Source organism: Vanrija pseudolonga, chromosome 6 (assembly GCF_020906515.1).
Source record: "Vanrija pseudolonga chromosome 6, complete sequence".
NCBI classification, from domain to species: domain Eukaryota; kingdom Fungi; phylum Basidiomycota; class Tremellomycetes; order Trichosporonales; family Trichosporonaceae; genus Vanrija; species Vanrija pseudolonga.
Window position 1 is genome coordinate 123,995 of NC_085854.1, and position 21,054 is coordinate 145,048.

The window sequence follows — 21,054 nt, forward strand, 5'->3', positions numbered from 1 at the left end:
TCGAGCAGCCCCGCTCATTATGTACTGCGTCTCGACAGCTCCACCGTGCTGCATGCACGACGGGCAGGTGAGTAGGCTGGGAGGAATGGAGGGTGGGTCATGAAATAGCGCGTTTCATCAAGACCGCAAGCCCGCGGGGCAGTGGTGCCGTGCGTGCCTATGGAGCTCGTGTTGAACACATGCTGCGCACAGCTTCCGAGGTCTTTAGTATTGCATCCGCCGGGCTGGCGTGCGGAGCAAGGTTTAGTTGGACTGAGCAGCTGACCTGAATAGTGGATACCGGGCACTGCCATCCGCCACTGCCCCCGTTCCATGCAGGAGTAAATAGACATGAACTGGGCAATCTGCGAGTGGGGAGTCATTAGACTAATAATCCCCTCTATCTCCACGCGCTTCGTTCCTGGATTTGAGCTTTCATGCAGCGTCAGCTCTGGTAGAAATGTAACGACGCGTGACCACCCGCGTCCGGAGGACTCGCTGTCACCGGATGGGAGGGTATTGATGAGCTTGCGCATGGGGCTCGACTATGAGCGGTGTCTGCGTGGCTGCGTGCCCTTCGTTGCTGGGCCCTCATCGAGGAGCTGCTCCTCCCATGCATGCTGCGATAGAGGGTTATTTGCCTTTCGGAACCGCGGTGACCCAAGTTGCCGGGGCTGATAACGGCGCCAAAACGACCCTCACAGGGATTGTCACACCCTGAGCTGCTGAGGTGAAGCAAGTCAGCGTGACGAGAGGAAGCTTTGGGCAGTGTGAAGTGCTTACCAAGGACATGCAATGTCGTCGTCGAAGATCGAGTGCCAGGTGGTGCGTACGGTGACCACCGTTGCAGCGAGTGCTATCCGGTAGGGCTTCGGCCGGCTCAAAAGCCCACAACGACGGTGATAGCCGCGTAGATGACGAAAGCGAGTTCTGCTGTCAGAATTTCGGATTGACTGCCCTGCTCACCATCGAGACTGAAACCACACTCGACGAGCCAGCTGAACATTGGAACGACGGCCCCCAGCGCAGTGTCCAGCCCGAAGAGGGCAGCGAGGACATTCCAACCCGTGGATACGCGGCTGCGTGTCAGATACGCACCCTCCGATACGAACATACCACAAGGCGAGTCCGATTACCAACCAGATAACGAGGCCAGCTGTCGATGTTGACTGCCTCGGCAAGTCTCCAAGCAGCTCAGCGCCTGAAGTCAGCCTCGATCGACGTGGTGAACGTACCGCTCATGATGTGAGGTATGAGGAGCAGTCAGAGTGTGCATGTCATTGTGCATGCATCAGTGTACAGTGGTCATATCAGGTTGGGCTCGAGCCCCTCCCGCCGATGGCGAAAAGCAGGCACGTGGCATAAGCAATAGAAACAAACCGAGGGCTGACAAATCAGGTCGGTCAAGCGTTTAGGAGGAGAACCCGGGGCCAGACTCTCAGTGATCCTCCATCAGTATTGCCCAGTAACACTCCGGCTCTCAGACCCTGTGGGCAAAGAGTCAAGTGATATGCGCAGCCCCGACACTGGTGGCCTTCAAGGACAGACCGAGCGGTTGGCTGGCGGTGGCGGTCATGATGGCGCCGCAACGCCTTGGTTTTTCAGGGAGTCTTAGACACCGTTACTACTTGCTTACCTCTGTTGGTCATGAGGTCCTGTGCATTACGATCTGCATCCCACAACGCCACTGGTGAGCATAGGAACTAAACCATATAATGTCATAACCCTTATCTTCACATGGGCAGCCTTAATGGCGCCAGCCTTTTCCTAATAAACGCACATTATTGAAATAGTCCATTGATTTGCTGCCGGTTTCGTGGCACCCTAGTTGCGCGGTCGTCGCATCCTTCCAAACGTGATAGTGTTTATGAATTCATCCTCACCCTTGCGGTTGCTCGCGAAGAAGATGGTAAAGTAGAGCTGGGAGTTAGGGTGGGGGACTCTGGTAGCGACTTACGCCGAACAGGACGATAGCGAGCGTTACACCGATGGCTACCCCCAGCGAGTAGTGGACGAGTGGGCCGCAACCTGTGTAAAGATGGCGTTAGGGCTTGTTCAAACTCGAATGGATGGTACCGACTTTTGCACCACGCAGTCTATGTGTCAGTAAACTGTTCCAACACGTTTGTGAGCTCACAATGTAGCCACTTCGGGTCCCCTCAAGGACAATAGGGATGAGGACGCCGAAGAACAGGGTAACCTTCCACGCCCATGGCCTGCTGGGCTGTTTCTACTGGTCAGGACAGGGAGTAGGCGGGGGAGCTCACATTCTTAGCCTTCCTCACGGCCGTGAGGGCGATGGGGACGATGACGACGATCAACCAGAAGCCGATCACCAGAGTCATGACTTGAATAACGTTGCTCCGGTCTGCAGTTAGATGTATTCGTGGAGCTGCTCTCACTTTCGCGCTGGAACCCATGGCGTATGAGATCACGAAGAACTGGAATGACGACGAATAGACCATATCCTAAGCCGCAAAGGGCACAAAGCAGGCCGACGAAGATTGTGGTGCCGCTATTTGTAAGCAGAGCGCGGGGGAGGGGACACACCGATAAAACCCGCCAACTCGAGACTTGTGCGGCGTTGTAGCTTCCGGGAGAGCGATAGTGGCGAGCTGCTGAACGTCTGTTGTTACCAATGGGCACCAATGTGGACGTACTGGCCATTGTGTCGCACGGGGTTTAGAGGACGGCTGGGGAGCGAGAACACACACAGTCGTAATGTTTATATCCGGACCCGAGGGTCAGCCAGGCCAGCCTCCAATGCCCAATGCCCACCGACTTGTGCAGCGGGGCGAAAGAAGCGTCAGCAGCTAGAAGGTTCGGAGCTGCCACACCGGGCAGGCACATGGAGTAGGACATCGATGCGGAAAGTCTGCGCTTGGCGTGCAACTCGGACACTGTTCACGCCCCACTTTGTGACAACAATGTCAACAAACGGACAAGTGGCAGTGCTTGGGCACAGCCTCTCGAAGAGCCCAGAACGCCACTGCGTGACGGCTGGGCCATGGTGATAGCCATGGTCAATGACCGTGTCGGCCCGTGCCCCGAGGAATGATTCTCGGTGTCGACCTGTGCGCTGATCTCCGTGTCTAAACGTGATTGAAGTTCAGGGAAGATGCTTGTTGGTCACCGGAGAAGGTGTGAACAGACCTCCTCCATATTAGTAGGTGGGCCACAGAGAGGTATGGGAAGGAGGTGACAGCAGGAAGATACACCCAAAGCTGTGCGTGTGCCATGGGCCGCCAGCGCGGTGGCGTGTGCCCCACCAAAGGGGGCGAGGTGTGCACGAGGTCAGTGTCTGCGGGTCGCACGGAGCATTGACCAAAGGCCCGTGCTGGTCACGGTGAACGTGTGGGATGCAGCGAGGTAGCCGGGGAGCAAAGCGGCTGTGCAAAGCCTCGGAGCTCATCGAGCCGAGATTCTCGGCACCTCGGACACGAGGCTCCGAGCGCCACTCCGTGTTAATGCTGTGACAGCCTGCAGTGAGTCGCATGGATACGATAATGGTCTTGGTGGCTGGATGCAGTCACTACCCATGGTCGTCAGAGTGACGATACATCCATCGCCGCTCCTGCGCTCTATTATTCCAAAAGCGTAACATTAGGGAGAAATACGACTATGTAGAAACGACTATGAACAGTGTGGCCCTCTGCCTCCCGACGGGTATGCTACGTTGTGGAAAACTAGGCCAAGATGACCTGCTTCAGTTCTTGCTGAGATACGGCGGCGGCGTGGCGTCGGTGGCGGCACTGCCACTGGCTTCCATTCCTTGCACGCCTGCCGGGTGGCTGGGGAGCACAACATTGACGATGCTCCCGGAATCCTGGCGAACGAATGGAGGAACAACAACACTTCTGGCCGGGAAGATCTGGGGAGGAATGCCGGCATTGACTTGATACATCTGAGGAGGGGCGCCGAGATCGGTTTGGTACACCGGAGGAACGGCATCAAGTTGGGCAGCCATGTCATCGACGTAAGGCTGGACATTGCTTCCCACATGCCCAACTGACGGAGCGGGCGGGAACGTCGTAATCGCGTATTCGTCATCGAGAACGGGTTGTGGTTGAAGGAGGCCGGTTGTAGTGTTGTTCCGCGTCTCGTCTTTCGTGAGGAAGACCGCAAAGTAGGTCTGTCATATGAGTCATTGTATCAACTCTGTGAGGGAGAGACTTACGCCTAAGAAGATCATGATCACCGCCTCGGCGACGGCATAAAGCATAACATAACTCGCGGAAAAGTCATCATCTGGTCAGGGTCGAGATTAGAATGGTCGTCATTCACGGTTGCTGCTTCAATACCCACCATAGACATACTTCCAAATGCCCTTGTGTCTCAGTCCACTGTTTAAATCGGTCAAAACTCACCGAAAGGGCGCCCCCCAAAATCAGGATGACAATGGGCATGGCGATTGTGCAGGCTAACGTCGTTTTTCGCATCCACGGTCTGCTACGTCGGTGCTAGGAGTTAGATTGGCCCGGGTATCTGCTCACCCTGAAGGCAAGCACGGCCACCCAGAGGCCAATCGGGGCCAGAACCAAAACACATAGGAGGGCCTCAACGATGTCATAGACCAGATTGAGAATGCTTCTCGCAGCTGGCGTTAGACGCCTGGGGTATCGACACGTGCGCTCACTAATGATGCTTTCGTACGAGTAGTAATAATCGTCAATGCCATGGTTGCAGGCTGAAACGAGCGTCCGAAGGCCGTAGGCCGAGGCTCCAAGCGCGCATAAGACTCCCAAGGCTATGGTTACGCGCCTGCTGTCAGACAACTGCAAGTTCAGCACTCACCTATACGTCGGGCCAATGGACGAGTTTGCATGGACGGGATTGGTATAATCTCATATTAACAAGGGCATGCATGGTAAGAAACCAACCGTCACTCATGGCCCAGGATAAACAAGAAGAGGACTTGAAACCGAGGGATATTGAGTGGTGTGAAGTGCAACGTCAACCAACTATGGTGAGTTGGTGAGTACAAGGATGAGAAAAAAACAAAACAAAAAAACAACTGTCTTAACTTCGACAAGCAGACCACAAAGGAGTATGATCAGGAGGAGACATGGAGAACCGAGTGTTGCCATGAACCCTAAGCTGTGCATCTGACACGGACCACCGACGCGGTCTCGGACGGCAGGCACCAGGACAGTTCTCAGACGAGCACAGACCATCGACCAAAGGCCCCTGCAAAATCGCATCTGACATGCGCAAGGTCGCGAATAGGCGGAAGCGGAGAACTGCTGTGCGGGGCTCGAGTTCATAAGCGGCCGAAGCTCCGCTGTGGCGGGAGGTGACAAGGTCGCGCCACGCATCTGAACACCGCAGGAGACTCTGCGATGAGTCGCGTGGAAGCCGTACCCCTTCAACTTGAGCTGTGCGCTGTCACTGCCGAAGATCTACAGAGTGACAGTCGAGCGACAAACGGGTGCACCCCTGTCCCTCAAGGATCGTAAATATGTAGTAACATGAAGGATCCCACATTGAGCTCATTAAACTTCATTACCTGTCGTTTGTCGCCGCCCACCATGCCATGCCTCGCCGAACACTATACCAACATAGCTTGACCTAGTTCTTGATCTGATACGCTAGCGGCGTGGCATCACCAGAGACGACACTGGCGTCGCGCTCTATGCCTTGCAAACTTGGCGTGTGGGTTGGGAAGGACTGGTGTACAATCCCACTTGGTCTTGCCTTCTCTTGGGAACCTAGTTCTTATTGAGATAAGGTGGTGGCGTGGCATAGTCGTCTGGGTTGATGGGAGTGACGTTCACCTCTGTACCTCGAATGCTCGAGTGGTTCGAGAAAAGTTGAGAAGCGCTCGAAGTGCTCTCGGATCTCTGATGGACAAACTGGGGCATGGGAATACCGTTCGCCGGGTGGACCTGCGGAACGGTGTCGACATTGACCTCATTGGGTTGACTGGCTTGGTACATTTGCGGGTAGGTGCCACCTGTTTGAAAGAGGGGAGCAGCGCCGGGGTTGGTACCATACTCATGGGGGTAGAACGGAGGAGCCACCATAGAATCCCTCGGGGTCGGTGCCGGGAAGGTCGTAACTGTGGACTCGGAAAGAAGCGGCGGGTGATGAAGGATTCCGGTCATGAAGGGATTCGGGAGGCGATTCTTCTTGAAAAAGACAACAAAGTACGTCTACTCGGTAAGACAGGTCCCATGTGACAGTGATGCGAACGACTCACTCCAAATAGCATCATGACTACCGCCACGGCGACGCCGATTCCAATGGCTGGCACCCCCTTGTCACTGCGGTCTGGGGCAAGATGAGGTCAGTCGGATAACGTCTGTTGACTATTTGACACGCACGGTACACAACGCTCCAAATGGCCTGCATGGTTCAGTATGCGAGTTCGCAGTTAACATGGTCTCACAGTTAGGGCTCCTCGCAGCAGCAAGACAGTGATGACCATGATAATCATCAAGGTCAATGTGGTCTTCCACATCCAGGGCCGGCTGGGTTTGCGCTGAATTGGTTTTAGCACCCTTCAAGATGCCACTATCTCACTTTGATAGCAAACACCGTTCCGGTCAGCCCAATCGGTGCCAGGACGAGAACGCATAGGAAGGCTTCGATGACTCGCACAGCGAAAGTTAGGATGCTCCTCGCGCCTTGTGTCAGCGGCGTGCCAGCAGGATGAGGACTCACTGTACCAGTAGATGTGATAGTGCCAATCATAATGATCACCCGCGCCGTGGGTGACGGCCATAATTAGCTATTAGCTGCACGATGCCATAGCCTAATGATGCGAGGGTGCAGAGGATGCCAACGCCAATGGTGGTGCGGCTGCCATCAGACAAGCGAGCCTGGCAAGACTTACCGGTACGCGGACCTAATGATAGACACAGGGGTGTCAGGCGTAGATGGGTCGGCGGGGTATTCTACAGTGTCAGTGTGGAGGTGGACATGAACTCACCGAGGCTCATGTCGGAGGGCTACTAAAGTTGTCACGAGGAAGAAACAACAGGCGAGACGTTGGCCTTTACATGTGTGCCAGGACTGCAAGGTATACCAATTGCGGACACCTGTCTCCTGAAGAGACAACTCGTCACGGCTTTGGGATGGAGGACAAAGCTTCTGTCCGGGCTTGAGGGCCAGTTGGCTCCCCTTGGGAGTACACAATATCCGTGTGCGGAGGTCCAAGTAGCCGTGCAGGGCTCCAAGCGCAGCTATGGCACGCCCTGGCGTTCATCGGAGTGGGTTCAAAGACTGCCTTTGGTGTTTCGCTCGGCTCGATACCATTGCATAGAGGGAGCTCGCGGTCGGTTCATCCTCGGCCCTATTGCATGGTGGGTGATGGCTTGAGAAGCTATGCAAAAGCCAAGGCGTTAGGCTGGCGGCTGGCTTCTCCTGTGCAAAGCGGTACCTCCTTTCGGGGAACTATCGGCACACAGTCATGCTGTCGTGACGGATGACAGTGTCCACAGCAAGCCAAACGTTGCACTTGCAGGTTCGGTTGCTCCCAGCCAGGTGAAGTTGATGCACGAGAGGGGTGGGGGCCCACGAGAGGGTTGGGCCCCCGCCATGATGCCACCATGCCACCGTTGTCTCGCCACGTGTCGAACGCCACAGCAAAGGGTGATCCCTGTTGATCACAGGAGGGGAGTACTGTACCCACCCGCCACCCAGATGCCCTGTAAGCGGATCATTTCCTAGGCATAAGACGTAGGGGGTCGTACCTCAGCATGCAAGGCCCGTGCTCCATGGAATGTGATGAACTCAAGAGAGCACCATGGCGTACCTTCCAGCGCCGGCCCACGCGTAGCCAGTACCTTGGCACAGCCATGGGCCTTTTCCACAACTCTAACCCTGCATGATATTGCGTACAACGTAATTAAACCATTCCCGCCACACTGTCCACACCCTTGCCGCTATGATACGCCGCAGGCGTGCTGTCGTCTGTGGCGGCCTGGCGTCCGCCGAAGCTTGTCTCACTCGTCTGGCTCTGAATACGCTGAGCGAAAGGGTTGAGGGTGCCAACGGGCGGCCGGGGAATGAACTGGGAATGAGGTACACCTGCGCCGGGCGGCAGAACTCCGGCGCTTGGTTCCATTCCGTGGAACATGTTGCGGGTCGGGAACGGAGGAGCGAACGGACTGGCAGACCCTCCCGATAGCTGGGGGATGAACTGGGCAACGGGCACGCCGTCGGCAGTGTACAGCATTGGAATGCCACCGGCATTGGATTGATGGAGCTGGGGAAGGGTTTCAGGTGGGGTAGCCGCGTTGGTAGCATGGGGCTGAAGGGTAGCCAGGTTGCTGGGGTAGACCTGATGGGTAGCCAAGCTGCTCGGGTAGGGCTCGGGGGTACCCGCAACATGTGCTGAAGGCGGGGGAGGAAGCGGGGTTGCAATCGTAGGAGTTTCAACCTCATTCAGGAGTCCGGGTTGTGGCATGTCGCTCGGGGCGGGATTGGGAGCCAGATTCCTCCTGAAAAAGACGATGATGTACGTCTACGATGTGAGCTATCAATACCTTGATCGCCACTTACGCCGAATAGCGCCATGATGATCACCACAGGGATGGCGATGCCGATGGTGATCCTTGCTTCGTTTGGGTCTGAAGCCAGTCATGTTAGAGAATCAAAGAACCGATGACGCCAATTGAGACCCACCTCCCACAACATACAACCTATAATCACCATTATAATTATAATAAACCGTCATCATATTGCTCCAAGCCACCTGCGAACTGTTTTAGACCGGGCTAGTGGTGCTCTGTAACTCACGGTCTCAAGGATGCGTGTCACGAGGACGACCAAGGTCGCAATGATTGTGTACGTTGACATCGCCTTTCACATCCAAGGGTTGCTGGGCCGTCGCTGGCTGTTGATAGATACACTCAAGGGAGTCCTCAACCACACTGTGTAGGCCAACCTAGTGCCGATTAAGCCAACTGGTGCCAGGACAACAATGCACATGAAGGCTTCGAGGCCGTCGACCGCTTGAGTTGGGATGGATCCAGGAGGAGCTGTGGTCAGCGGTGTCAGAGCACAGGGTTCTTGCCAAAGAAAGGATAGTCTTCAGTATAGTAGGAGTGGTCAGTTGCCCAGAAGACTCGAAATACCCCGTTCCCCATGGCTAGCAGCGTGCCGATGGCCCCGATTGCAATCGTGCGGCGTCTGTTATCAGGCCCAAGTACAACTTGAGCTGTACTCACCGGTATGCCCGGCTGATCTGGTGACTTGAAGCAGGCACTGACATGTACTGGATGAGTTCTGAGTTCGGGGAGGTGGGGGGTATTAACGCAGGAAGACTCATGTCGGGCTCGTGGAATGAGGAATGGAGGGGACGGAGGGACAGGAATGTAGAGGAGGCAATAGACGATGGCCTTTATATAACTTGGTTCAAATGAAGGCTCTGGACACCGAAAGAGAACCCTGCCCAAGCTTCGCAACACCGGAGACAAAGGAGGGGAACACCGAGAGGGCAGAAAGTGCTTGGAGCTGTGCCCGGACGCTGCTCGGCATGTGCTCGAAGGTGATCCTCCTGTGACAATCAGGCCAGTAGCCGCACTGTTGATGTTGCGTGTCGCAGGGGTCTGTGACCGTGTCGCCCTGTGCTGAAGCCAGGTTGTCAAGGCTGTATTGTTTTCCCCTCTCGGCATGGAGGAGGTGGGAAAGAGGACGCACCAGGCGGGCGGGGAGCTTCTCGGGCCACTCCTTCCAGAGCGGTGCAGGGCACACCTTGAGTTAGCGCGAATACGGGTCGTGTGGGTTCCGAGGTACAGTATGGCACAAACGAGGAGCCCGGACCATTGTGCACCGTGCACCGTCAGGGTCAGTCAGTGCTCTGCTCGGTTCGTGCAGGGAAGACGGTCGAGGTGACTTGATGTTTCTCCATGGCGTCGAGAACCATGCGCGCTGCGGGGTGAGCGATGGTGTATCGGGGCACCCCCACTCTTTTAGCCTTGCTAGGCTCCGGTGGCAGAGGGCCGAGTCAGCTTCCCGGATACTTCACCTGTGGAGACGTGTAATACAAGCCGAGTATATGTCTCGTGCTGCAGTCGATCTCTCCAAGCCTGGTGGACGATGAACCAGAGAAGGTGACGGAGGAAATGGCACACTTTCATCTAAGGCTTCAGGTAACTTGTGCAAGCCCGAAGAAACACTCCAGTACTCCATGAGGATCTTAAATAACCCCGACTTCTGCCCTTAGATTCACACGTACGACATCAACCTCCTTCGCTATACGGTGGTGGGCTTGCCTCGGTGTTGTGTTCATCGGTATTAGACTTGTCTTCAATAGGACCTTTTTCGTTGACGCGATTGGTGATACCCGTGCCGGTGCTTCCGGATGCCGGGAGACCATATACGTGGAGGGACCCGCTGGCTGCGGAGGGTCCGGCTGCGGAGGGTCCAGCTGCGTCGCCGCCATCCCCCTGGTAGTGTTGAGGAGGGCTGCTGATACTCGCTCGGTTGGGAACTGAACCGTGGCCGTCCGTACTGGGCCGCGGCTCTCCAAAGACGGGGCGCTCCGAGTGAGGAGGGAACGGAGTGGCCATTGCGTACTCCTCGTCTAAGAGTGGTTGGGTTGGGGAGACGGTCGGGGACGGTTTCTTCCTGAAGAAGATGACAAAATAAGTCGACGAGGTGAGCTGTGACCTGGGAAACGCCTACTCACCCCAAATCCAATGATACAACCTGCACTGAACATGGCCAAGCCAAGGGTCAATCCCACGCTGGCACCTCCTGTTCCCGCAGAGACGGTAAATGTCAGCGAGGTAGTGATGGTATTGTTGGTGTGGACCCACCGTATAGGCCGTTGCGGTCGTTAATCATAGCGCTCTGCATTTTTAGTAAGCTGCTCAGACAGTCGTCTGGTACTCACTGCTATAGTCGCGCGAACTGCAATGACAGTGCAGGACACGGCTATTGTGAAGCTCAGAACGAATATCCACATCCACGGCTTGCCGCTCCGTCTCTGGTAGACATCAGTGGACGGCAGAGTGATGTCAACTCACTTTGTAGGCGAACACCGCGCCGATGATACCAATAGGTGCCTGAACTAAGAGGCACAGGCATCCTTCCACAACCCCGAAATAGTAATTGTAATCGCGGACATTGAGGCCGCCTGCAGTTAGACTTGCACGATAGGATGCCCACGGTCATGGTGCCAACGGTATTTACCTGCTGTGTATCTGACCCCGACTTGCATTACCAGTTGGTATAGTCCGTAGCCCAACGCTTCAATAGCGCATAGAATTCCGATTGCAATGGTCCAGCGCCTGTCGTCAGAGATGTGTACCAAGGTGAGAAACTCACCGGTACACGGGTGTAAGATTGAGCTCGCCTTGGTTGGTGGGCGTGTAGACTTCGTAATTTGCGGCTGTTCGTCAGCAAGGACCTGGGCAGCCACACACCTTGTCTCATGGCTAGGTGGTGGGAGAGGTACGAAAGACCAAGGTTGACTTGTAGCTAAGATTTATACAGGCGCAACGATGCTCCTCGACAATGGAGGCCTGGAAATGTCACAGCATGCATAGCCCCGGGGCGTTGGGAAGGCAAGAGAGAGGCTGAGCGGTAAGCGGCTGGTATTGGCCATGCGCCTCATCAGCCTCTGCAGAGCCTGCTTGGCTTTACGACGGCACCTTGTTGAAGGTAGCAGAAGTGTAAGCCATCGTGAAGGGGCGAGGTGTTGTCTGTAAGCCACATGCAGCCCCGAGTAAGTTTACGCCACTTTGGCGAGCGAAGTGCGTGGCGCAGGAAACAACCACAGCCTCGACACAGCGAGGCGTTTGGGGCGCGGCTTTCAACGGAGGAATGGGTGTGGGCACGCCACCCCGCATCACAGGGCTGTATTCGCCGTCTTCACGACTTCGCTTGCCGTTTGGTGCGGTGCGCGGCGCGAGGCAATGAATCGGACAAGCAGTGGTCTCTTGGTTGGCTTGGCATGTATGAGGCTGTACCTACCGGCTGCTGGGGAGCGCCTCGACGATGGTCTGGTGCGTGGTTGTGTGGATATTCTGAAGGGGTTCACCCGTAGCCTTTCAGGTTAGGGAGCGAATGGACCCGAGCCCAGACGGTTAATGACTCGCCAAGCCACAGGCGCCGTCCAGCGAGTGCCTGCTGCGAAATCGAACCGAGCAAGCTCTCGCCGTACAGGACGGGAATAGCAGCAATGCGTTCCGAGGGGTGAAAAGAAATGTATTTCTCGCTGTCTATCCCGGGGCACTGCCACTGTCGGGGGAGAACAGTGCAAATGAAAGGCTACCATGGGCAGTGTCACCATCACGACGTCCAGTGGCGCGACCGGCGCCGAGGTGGGATCATGGCCACAGTCTCGGCGCAAACCGCCGAGGGCGTGCAGCAACGTATATGAATCATACCTCGACGATGAGGAGGTGCGTGAGGGTTGGTGCGCGCAAACAGGCCCGGATCATCCGTTCGAGGCGCGAGGGTTGGAGTGAGCCAAAGCAATCATGAACCCATGCTTCCATCACTTTGGTGCACTATTCGATGTATTGGATGGACCCCACAGCCTACTGTACGGAGGCGGCGTGGTAGCGCTGACCGGGTCGTCTGATCGGGATCTTTGCCACAGACCTTTAGTTGCGAGGAGGAGTGGTGGGAGACCGGCAGCTGTGTTTCGAGAGCCCTGGGGGACGGTGGGATATTCTGCTGAGTCGGTGACGGATGTGGCGACTTGGGAGCTGTCATAAGAGGTGATTTCACTAATGCGTCGGGATGGCGCTTGGGGACTGCCGTCACCACTTGCTCCGTTGAGCTGGAAAGCATTACCGGGAAGGACAGAATGACTGTCGGGGCTGGACTGGAGTGAGCTGAAGGTGTAGATATCTTGAGGCGAAGGGAACGGAGTTGTGGTGAACACCTTGTCGTCATCTGCTAGTAGTGGGCTGGGGCTCATTGGAGGTCGCGCTTTCTTCATGAAAAAGAAGACAAAGTATGTCTGGTTCGTGAGCATCGAGTCTACCATGGATGACTTACGCCAAACCCAGCCATGCTGGTGCACACGCCGACGCCAATGGCAATGATGTGTGATCTAATGAGGGGCTGTTTATCCTCTGAGGGAAGATGAGGTTAGGCACGCTGTTACTAATGAGGTTGGAGACCCACTGTAAGGGAGGTTCATCACAAAGTTCTGGTTGTTCAGGTCAAAGTTAATTACGCGGCACTCACTGCCAGCTTGCCACGCGTGGCCAGAACGATGGCGTTCATGATGACCGTTGCGATGAGCACCGTGATCCACATCCAGCGTTTCCCCGGCTTGCGCTGGTTGCCGTCAGAATACTTGTCAAAGGTGTCAACTCACTTTAATGGCGAACACCGTCCCCGCTGCCCCGATAGGAGCCAAAAACAGCATGCATAAGCAAGCCTCGATGATTCCGATGGCGAACGGAAGAACCTTTGCAAAGTGCGGCGTCGCGGCAGGACCTCCTATTCCGTAATAGCTGGTCATGATGCTGTCGTTGGACATCATGACCACGTAGGACACCTGATAACCGGCGTAGCCCAACGACACAAGTACGCATGTGATGCCCACCACGATCGTGGTAATGCTATATACTGTCAAAAAGCGACTCGTGCGAGACTCACCGGTATGCAGGGCTAATGTCCAGCACTTCTTTCACCTGGGAATAGTCTGCCGATGTCAGTTGGACAAGAGTTCAGTGACAACATACCTTGTCTCATGGAGGTCTTGTGGGTGGTGACAGAGGGCAAGGGGCGACTTCGGCCGTTAAGTATATATGCGTGATTCCTCCTTGCCGGTGGTGATGCAAGGCGTCCGGTGGGAAGGCCAGTACCCTCTCATGGTAGCCATGAAGAGAAGCAGGTTGAGAGAGCAGAGCAAGCCTGAGGCGGCCGCCGACAAGGCACGGGGGTGAGGCGCCTCCGCCATCTTGCGTTCAAGACTATTCGGGGGCAGTGTTGCTTGTCGGACCCCAGTGATCCGGGCCATTCTGGCTAGAGAAACTGGTATAGGCGGCTGCGGGGAAGGGAGCAGATGTAAGCCACGGCGGCGCCGAGCCACCGGGCAGGTGGGCGCCATGGTGCAGGGCTCGGCGTATAGTGCGCGTAGCAACCACTGGCTGGGTCACATCGATGACGCCCTTGGCGTGTGGCTGCTCATGGGCTGAAGTCAAATACCGTGCCGTCTGCTGCCACAACGCGGGGATGTCAGCATGGCCTCACACTTGGCCCCGCTGGGCACTGGGGAGATCCGGAGCGGAGGTTTTGTGAAGTGATGCACAGGTATGTTGCTTTTGGCGGCGGGCTGGGTCGAAGGCGATGCAATGTGCGGATGTGGGGAAGGTAATCTCGTGGTTTGTACATAAGCTTAACCTGGCGCTCGCCGTGCGGTGTCTACAGGGCCCGGTCCTGGGCGGTGTGCACCAGAGGTCGCGCCACCTTTCCCCGCCCCCACACGTGCCAAGGAAAACCAAGGCCTGTCGAGTCGTTGGGTGCTGAGGTGCTGTGCGCAGTATACGATGCGCTGATGCATTGTGCCCCCTGCGGTTGTGAATGGAAGACGGACGAGGAGAAGTGGGGCGTATGTGAGCAACCACCATTTTTCGCCTTCTGACGCGACTGAACGCGACCGGAACTAAGCGAGCGAGGATAAGCCATTAAGCCACATTCCCAGCAGATCAAATGAGGGCCAGCTTCCTGCTACCCGCCCACGAATGTGCATGAGTCAAAATATTCCGATAAGCAGGGACATCGTGCACGTGCACGCGGATGTAACTTGACGTGCAACTGAAGGAGAGCAGCCGAGTGCGTCAGTCGGCTGAAGACGGCAGTCGCTGTCACTTGAGCCGAGTCACAATTCTGGCGCAGCGGCTGATGGCGTTTCCCATCGAAGCGCAGTTCCCAAGACCTCAAGCGGGAACGGAGGTCGGCGCCGCAGTCATACATAGACGGTCTGCCCAGTGATCTGTTCAAGGACAAATTGTGCATTGGGATCCACTCGAAACCCCTGAGCAGGTTAAACTCGAAAGAGCGAGAGCGCAGGGATGTGGTCGGGGCCTCTGGGTCCCCGAGCTCAAACACTGCACCCAGTATCGCGCCCTCATGCTCGCCGTTGATAGGGAGGTGGCGTAGCTTCGGTGGCATGAGACCGGAGAGTACCTTCGGCGCCGGGTCGCCGGTCTTTGGTCACAGTCGTGGTCGTGGTCGTGGTCGTGGTCGTGGTCGTGGGTGTTCGGGGCGATAGATGAGAAAGGGTGGTGGGGGCGGACGAGAGCTGGGTCGGCGGGTGAGCCGGGTGGACAGTGTTGTCCGGGCTGTCTGGGTCGTCTTGGGGCACTGAAGTGAAGTATCCCGCTGATGTTGGCGGGGCGACCAAGGGAGATACACTAGGGTACTCGTACTCGTCCTCGTCCACCAGCGGCTGGTGCTGCACCATGGGCGGCACCATTGCTGGGCGGTTCGTCTTGAAGAAGACCACAAAGTATGTCTGCCGAGGGTCAGGTGAATCCTGCAAGCCACTTACGCCGAGAACAGCCATTGCGGCGGATACGCCGACGCCGATGCCGATGATGGATCTTGCTCGGTTTGTACCACCTGCGGCCGAACGAGGTTAGAAGGGAAGCTCGCACGCGGCTGGTGGACGAGACTCACGGTAAGCTTGGCTATTCGACCAAATGGCCTGTTCAGTATGAGTCAATCGTCCTGGTCCATCCTCGCCCGGAGCGACTTACGCTCAGGACGCCTCGAATCGCCAAGTCGACAACGGGCATCAGGATCGTCAAGACCAGAGCCAACTTCCACATCCACCGCTTGCTCGGCCGGCGCTACGCGTAAGCCGTGTGGGATACAGCGACTCACCTCGAAGGCGAACACGAGCGCCGTGACCCCCATTGGGGCGAGCACGAGGATGCATAGGCCGGCCTCCACGATGCCGACGGTGAAGCTGAGCCGCCCCCAATGGGCCGGGGGCGGTGCTGGGGCAAAGTACTTCACATCACCTGAGAACTGGCTAGCGGGCCCATCCGATATCGCGACGATAGCTTGGGCAAGACCGTAACCCAGCCCAGCGAGCGCGGAAACAAGGCCGAACACGATGGTGATGCCCCTGGGACATGGTCAGGCATGCCGCCGAGCGGGGATGGGCTCACCAGTACGTCGAGCCAATGGACGACTTTGCGTTCTCGGGGACGTAGTGATGGTACTCCCCTGTCGGCGATGTTGACGCTGTGTTGTGTCCGCTGTTGCTCATGGTGGGGTGAGGGTGAGCAGCGAGGGCTGTGACTGGGAATAGAAGTGGTGCAGAGAATCAGGATGAGGCAGGCCAGCGTGCGAGCACAGGATGGAGGGCCGAGACCTCTAACCCAGCTTGTGTTTGAATGTGATCCTTAATCCTCATTGTGTCCATAAGACTTGGAATAGGACGTCCTATTCGCTTCATAGCCGTCAATACCAGACCCCACGCACGTTGCGGAGCCTGCTTTCTGCCAGGCGAAGGAGCGACTGCCCGTGCCATCGGCCTGTGCCACAAGAATGGGTTCCTGCCACAGGCTTGTGCGCGGCCGTCGCGGTCGCGTGGCGGAGGAGAATAGTGGCCTCCAAGGCAAAGCGGTGCCCCATGACGGGGCTGCCACTGAGGTGAGTGGCTGCCTTCGGCTATGTCGTCAATCATGATCGCCCAGGGGTGTTAATGCCAGTGAGTAACAGGAGCACGTCACTCCCAAACCCGGCCATCTGTGCCCGTGAGCTGATCAAGAGAGGAGGTGCCCCGCTGCCGCTCAGTCCCACTTGTGTGATCTGGTGGCTCGTGGTGGAGTGAGTCAGTGAGCCTGACTCAGGTGGCAGTGCGGACGAGGCGCGAGCCATGCCCCGCAAAGCCTCACCACGTCGTGTGTCCCCACCGGAGGTGAGACGCCACTTCGACGTTGTATCCGGCTTCGAGGGCTCAAGTTGACCAGCGATGATCAGCGGTGAGCATTAACGTTCATGAGAGCTCAGTGTTGTCCAGCCACGCGCACTCGGTGCTCGCGGCCACGATGAACGAGAGATCGCCGATGAGTATGTACCGGGCCTTGGGTCGTTGGAGGATACTCGTACCAGCTGGTATGTCTTGGGCTGGACTGTGACGTCGGTCGAGGCCATCAACGAGGACGAGGTGGGGGATTGGGCAGAGGAGAAGAAACAAGTGGGAGGAGTGGCCTTTTAACATAGATGTGGAGCGACCGCCCACCCCGCACCTGCCTGCATGCGGTGCGAAAGCGGGCACACATAACGTCCGCCCGTGTGCCAGATAGACGTGAGCTCCACTAACTGGAGGGAGCGGCGGGGCAACTCGCGTGCGAGTGCGAGTGCGGGTGCGGAGGGGAGGTTGGTAGACACGAGGCGCTTGCTCTGACTCGCGGCACGCCTGTGCCCAATGGCCAATTTACTGCGTGAGTCATGTGTATAACCTTGGCAGTTTGATGTGCTTGTCAGGATAGCGATAAGCGCCAGGTCTCGTTTCCGTTGGAGCAGATGAGTGCCGGTGTGAGTCGCGCGATGCGATACTTGTCCAACCACCCGCCATGAGGAATCGCCAATCAGCTCGCTCACGTGCAGCATCTCCCCATCACCATCTCCCCTTCTCCTTGAAGCGTGTCGCTTCGGCGTACGACAGAGTCAGTCATCGTGACAAAGGCAGGATTAGGCGAACCCCCCTGCTGCAGAGTCACGTGCCAACCCCAACTCACGCTGGGCACGATGCCGAACGTGCCGAACTCCCTCCCTGCCTCTCTGCCTGATCAACACGATCAACGAGCGATCAACAGTCACCAAAAGCACCGATATCCATGCACTGGCAGCCACTGACGAGCATGCGCCACACTTCCGCCCTCCGACTTATTCGAGCTGCACCTCGCTCGCGGGCGGCGAGTGCCCGCCCGTGATCGTGGCTGGGTGGCCGGATAAACCACACCACATCGGAACAGCTTGGCTCGGAAGGGCGACATCGGGTGCGTCAAGGCACGGAGGGGGGGTGGCGTGATACTTACTGCACGCACGCAGCGCTGTGCTGCCTATGGCCCAGTGCCACCCACCTCTTCGCTGCTTCCAGTGTACTTCCAGCGCCTCCGAAACCAGGCCCGCACGAGCTGAGGGGTGGCACAGGCAAGCTGACCACTGGTAAGGGGGGAGGGGGGCGGAAGCCAGACCCTTGACCACCCGAGATGACTGACCCCGGCTTCGCCCCCGACCTTCCCCCGGTCTCCACACTACAAATACTCACTTACGACCCCGCTCCCGCCGTGTTCCGCTCCCCCGCTACCCCCGCTCGGCTCTCACTAGCCTAGCCATGTTGCCGAGGTCGTGGTGGGCGAGGTCGCAGTCACTGGGTGTGTTGTCTGTCGCGCGGTGGTGAGGCTGGGTCGAGGGAGGGTGTAACCGGTTGTTATCGGGCCGGCGGCAGATGGATGCCGGGGTGTGGGTGGCTACGGCTCAGCGGCCCTCGCCGAGGTCGTGTCGTGTCGTGTTCTTGCTCCTCCCTCCTCCCCTCCACGTCGCCTCCAAGACCGACGCCGCGATGGACGTATGCATACCGCCTCGCCTCTGCCCCCCACTGCGAGCGTTATCATTATCGCCCTCGCCTCGCGCCGCCAGAGACCAAAGGCCAAGGTCCGGGCGCCCGCGCGGCACGCGTGCGTGCCAAGCACAGCTGCAAGCAACCTCGGGCCACACCCCCCGGCTAACGCTTCGCGGCACCCGGGAGCACGGCACAGCAGGGCATCGGCATCCATCCACTTCTGTGGGGTGCGGCTCGTGTTGCCGAGCCGAACGTCAGTCAGGTGGACGTCGACGCGGGGGCGCGCGGGGTACGACGACGCTGCACCATGATACCGAGCTGCGGGTGTGCTCGGCGGTGCAGCGCTCGAGAGGTATATAAGCCACGTCGGGGGCACTAGCCCTCAGCAGCCAGACACAAACACACAGCACAAGCAAGCAAGCAACACAATGACCATCCCCAAGACTGCCCGCGCCGCCGTCACCGTCAACGGTGGCACGCCCCAGGTGAGTGTGGAGTGAGGCCGGCGCCAAGTCGGCATGCCGCGACACCACTTCGCGAGCCGCTGACGCTCCGCCAGTTCTCCATCGACCACCGCGAGGACTTCCCCGTGCCCACCCCCGGCCCGGGCGAGATCCTCCTCGAGTGCAAGTACACTGGTGTCTGCCAGTCCGACTACCACGCGGCCTACGGAGACTGGCAGGGCCTGACGCAGGCCGAGGGCGTCACCTGTCTCGGCCACGAGGGCGCCGGCATCGTCCGCGCCGTCGGGCCCGGCGTGACCGACTTCAAGGTCGGCGACAGGGCTGGCGCGCTCGTTGCGGCCGACTCGTGCGGCACCTGCGAGTTCTGTAGCCAGGATGGTGAGTGCGAAGGAGAGGAGAGGGGCGTGCGGCGGGCAAGGCAACGTCGTTGCCTCGTTCGTCACGCCGCACCCGCCTCGCTCGTCGCGCTCGGCGTGCGTGTGCTGACGGCGCCAGACTGTGCCCTCTGCGCCAAGATCAACCTCACCGGCTTCCACCGCAACGGCTCGTTCGCGCAGTACATCAACGTCAACACGCGCTTCGCCGTCCACATCCCCGAGGGCATCCCCTTTGAGCAGGCGGCCCCCTTCATGTGCTCGGGCGGCACGGCGTACACGGCCGTCAAGACGACTGGCCTCAAGGCCGGCCAGACCGTGGCCGTGCTCGGTGCCGCGGGAGGTGTGGGCCACATGGTCGTGCAGTTCGCCAAGGCGCGCGGCCTGCGCGTGATTGCCATCGACGTCGGCGCCGACAAGAAGGAGGCGACGCTCGCCACCGGCGCCGACGAGTACGTCGACATCACCGGCACCAAGGACCTGCCCGCCACTGTCGCCGCTCTTACGCCTGACGGGCTCGGCGTGCACGGCGTCATCGTCACCGCGGGCAACGGCAAGGCGTACGCCGCCGGCGTGGGCATCCTCCGCCCCCGCGGCGTGTTTGTGTGCGTTGGTCTCCCGCCGACCGGCTCGGCCATCGCTGGCGCCGAGCCTGCCGCGATCATCTTCAAGGCCATCACGGTCCGCGGCTCGCTCCTCAACACGGTCGAGGACATGAACGACGCCCTCCAGCTCCTCAAGGCCGGCAAGATCAAGGAGCACGTCGAGATCCGCCCCTTCGCCGCCACGGGCCAGGCGCTCGCCGACGTCGGCGCGTCCAAGACCAAGGGCCGTGTCGTCATCGACTTTGCCGCCTAAATAAAAGCGTATAGCGCGTAGTGTAGTGTCAGAAGTAGTCGTAGGGTTGAGGTGTATGCAGGTTATGATTGTGCAGTGCGGCGCGAGGTTGATGGGGTGGGGCGAGTCAGCAGCATTCCCCGGCATGCCGTTGCAGCATGCCGCCATGGCCACACCTCCGTCGGCTCTTCATCAACTCTTGACTGTACGCCGCGCCGCGTCTCTCCTCTTTCCTTTCCGGCCAGAGACTCGCCGATATCCGAGTCGCAAACCCCGCGCGCGCACGTCCTGCCAGCAGCAGGAGGAGCAGCGCCGCCCAGCGCCACCACCACCACGCACGTTGATCCCGGCGCCCACGGCCACCCCCACAACAATGTCATCGCACGATCGTGTCGCGCGACATGGTGTTGGAGGGTTATGGTTGTTGAGCTTGGCCTTATGAGTGGCAACAGTAGTCAGCTCTCGCAGCACGTGGTGCTCTAGAAACGAGTTAGCGAGGGCGGAGGACGACGTCGTCGCCATCGCCAGTGTTTCGGCCGCGCGGCGCGTGGAGTTGCGGCCCGCTCACTCAATGCACTCGGTGAGATCTCCGCCGAGGTGTCGTCGTCGTCTTTGGAGCTAGACGACGTATGCGAGAGCGGGGTAATCAGAGTAGAATGCTTTATCAGTCAAGTGGTTGTTGCATGCAAGCGAGGTGGTCGGAATGCAACACGACTGGTTGGCCCCCCCAAAGACCCCATCCCCCCTGGCTGGCTGGCTGGCGGAGAGCGCGGCTGCCCCCCCTCAACGTCACTACACGTTTCACTCAACAAACCCCGCATCATCATCACTCCTTGTTGTTCTTTGCATCACTCAACATCAACAACACACACACGGCAACAGGAGCAACACACGCCTCGCGCAC

General features: G+C 58.2%; 6 protein-coding genes across 6 annotated transcripts; 1 reads left to right on the forward strand and 5 right to left on the reverse strand.

Moving 5' to 3' along the window:
• Nucleotides 1-859: 859 nt before the first annotated feature.
• Nucleotides 860-1,221, reverse strand: LOC62_06G007836 (uncharacterized protein; the record flags this gene model as incomplete). Its single annotated transcript, XM_062774359.1, is given in 3 exon segments — nt 860-1,058; nt 1,078-1,135; nt 1,215-1,221. 3 exon segments carry the CDS (start codon nt 1,219-1,221, stop codon nt 860-862), a joined length of 264 nt encoding a protein of 87 aa, XP_062630343.1.
• A 582-nt stretch (nt 1,222-1,803) lies between these two features.
• On the reverse strand, nt 1,804-2,324 carry LOC62_06G007837 (uncharacterized protein; the record flags this gene model as incomplete). The annotated part of the gene is made up of 3 exons (XM_062774360.1): nt 1,804-1,899; nt 2,117-2,209; nt 2,247-2,324. The coding sequence occupies 3 exons, from the start codon at nt 2,322-2,324 to the stop codon at nt 1,804-1,806; spliced, it is 267 nt and encodes an 88-aa protein (XP_062630344.1).
• A 5,504-nt stretch (nt 2,325-7,828) lies between these two features.
• Nucleotides 7,829-8,499, reverse strand: LOC62_06G007838 (uncharacterized protein; the record flags this gene model as incomplete). Its single annotated transcript, XM_062774361.1, has 2 exons — nt 7,829-8,446; nt 8,485-8,499. The coding sequence occupies 2 exons, from the start codon at nt 8,497-8,499 to the stop codon at nt 7,829-7,831; spliced, it is 633 nt and encodes a 210-aa protein (XP_062630345.1).
• A 3,931-nt stretch (nt 8,500-12,430) lies between these two features.
• LOC62_06G007839 (uncharacterized protein) lies at nt 12,431-13,649 on the reverse strand (the record flags this gene model as incomplete). Its single annotated transcript, XM_062774362.1, has 7 exons — nt 13,635-13,649; nt 13,549-13,594; nt 13,265-13,511; nt 13,132-13,224; nt 13,069-13,093; nt 12,940-13,016; nt 12,431-12,901 (listed from the first exon to the last, which is right to left on the reverse strand). Exons 1-7 carry the CDS (start codon nt 13,642-13,644, stop codon nt 12,431-12,433), a joined length of 969 nt encoding a protein of 322 aa, XP_062630346.1. The 5' UTR covers nt 13,645-13,649.
• Nucleotides 13,650-15,022: 1,373 nt separating this feature from the next.
• LOC62_06G007840 (uncharacterized protein) lies at nt 15,023-16,171 on the reverse strand (the record flags this gene model as incomplete). The annotated part of the gene is made up of 6 exons (XM_062774363.1): nt 15,023-15,409; nt 15,446-15,516; nt 15,574-15,601; nt 15,654-15,746; nt 15,781-16,027; nt 16,071-16,171. The coding sequence occupies 6 exons, from the start codon at nt 16,169-16,171 to the stop codon at nt 15,023-15,025; spliced, it is 927 nt and encodes a 308-aa protein (XP_062630347.1).
• A 2,314-nt stretch (nt 16,172-18,485) lies between these two features.
• Nucleotides 18,486-20,246, forward strand: adh-1_2 (Alcohol dehydrogenase 1). The gene is made up of 3 exons (XM_062774364.1): nt 18,486-18,960; nt 19,035-19,317; nt 19,435-20,246. The coding sequence occupies exons 1-3, from the start codon at nt 18,904-18,906 to the stop codon at nt 20,169-20,171; spliced, it is 1,077 nt and encodes a 358-aa protein (XP_062630348.1). The 5' UTR covers nt 18,486-18,903; the 3' UTR covers nt 20,172-20,246.
• The last annotated feature ends 808 nt before the right edge of the window (nt 20,247-21,054 follow it).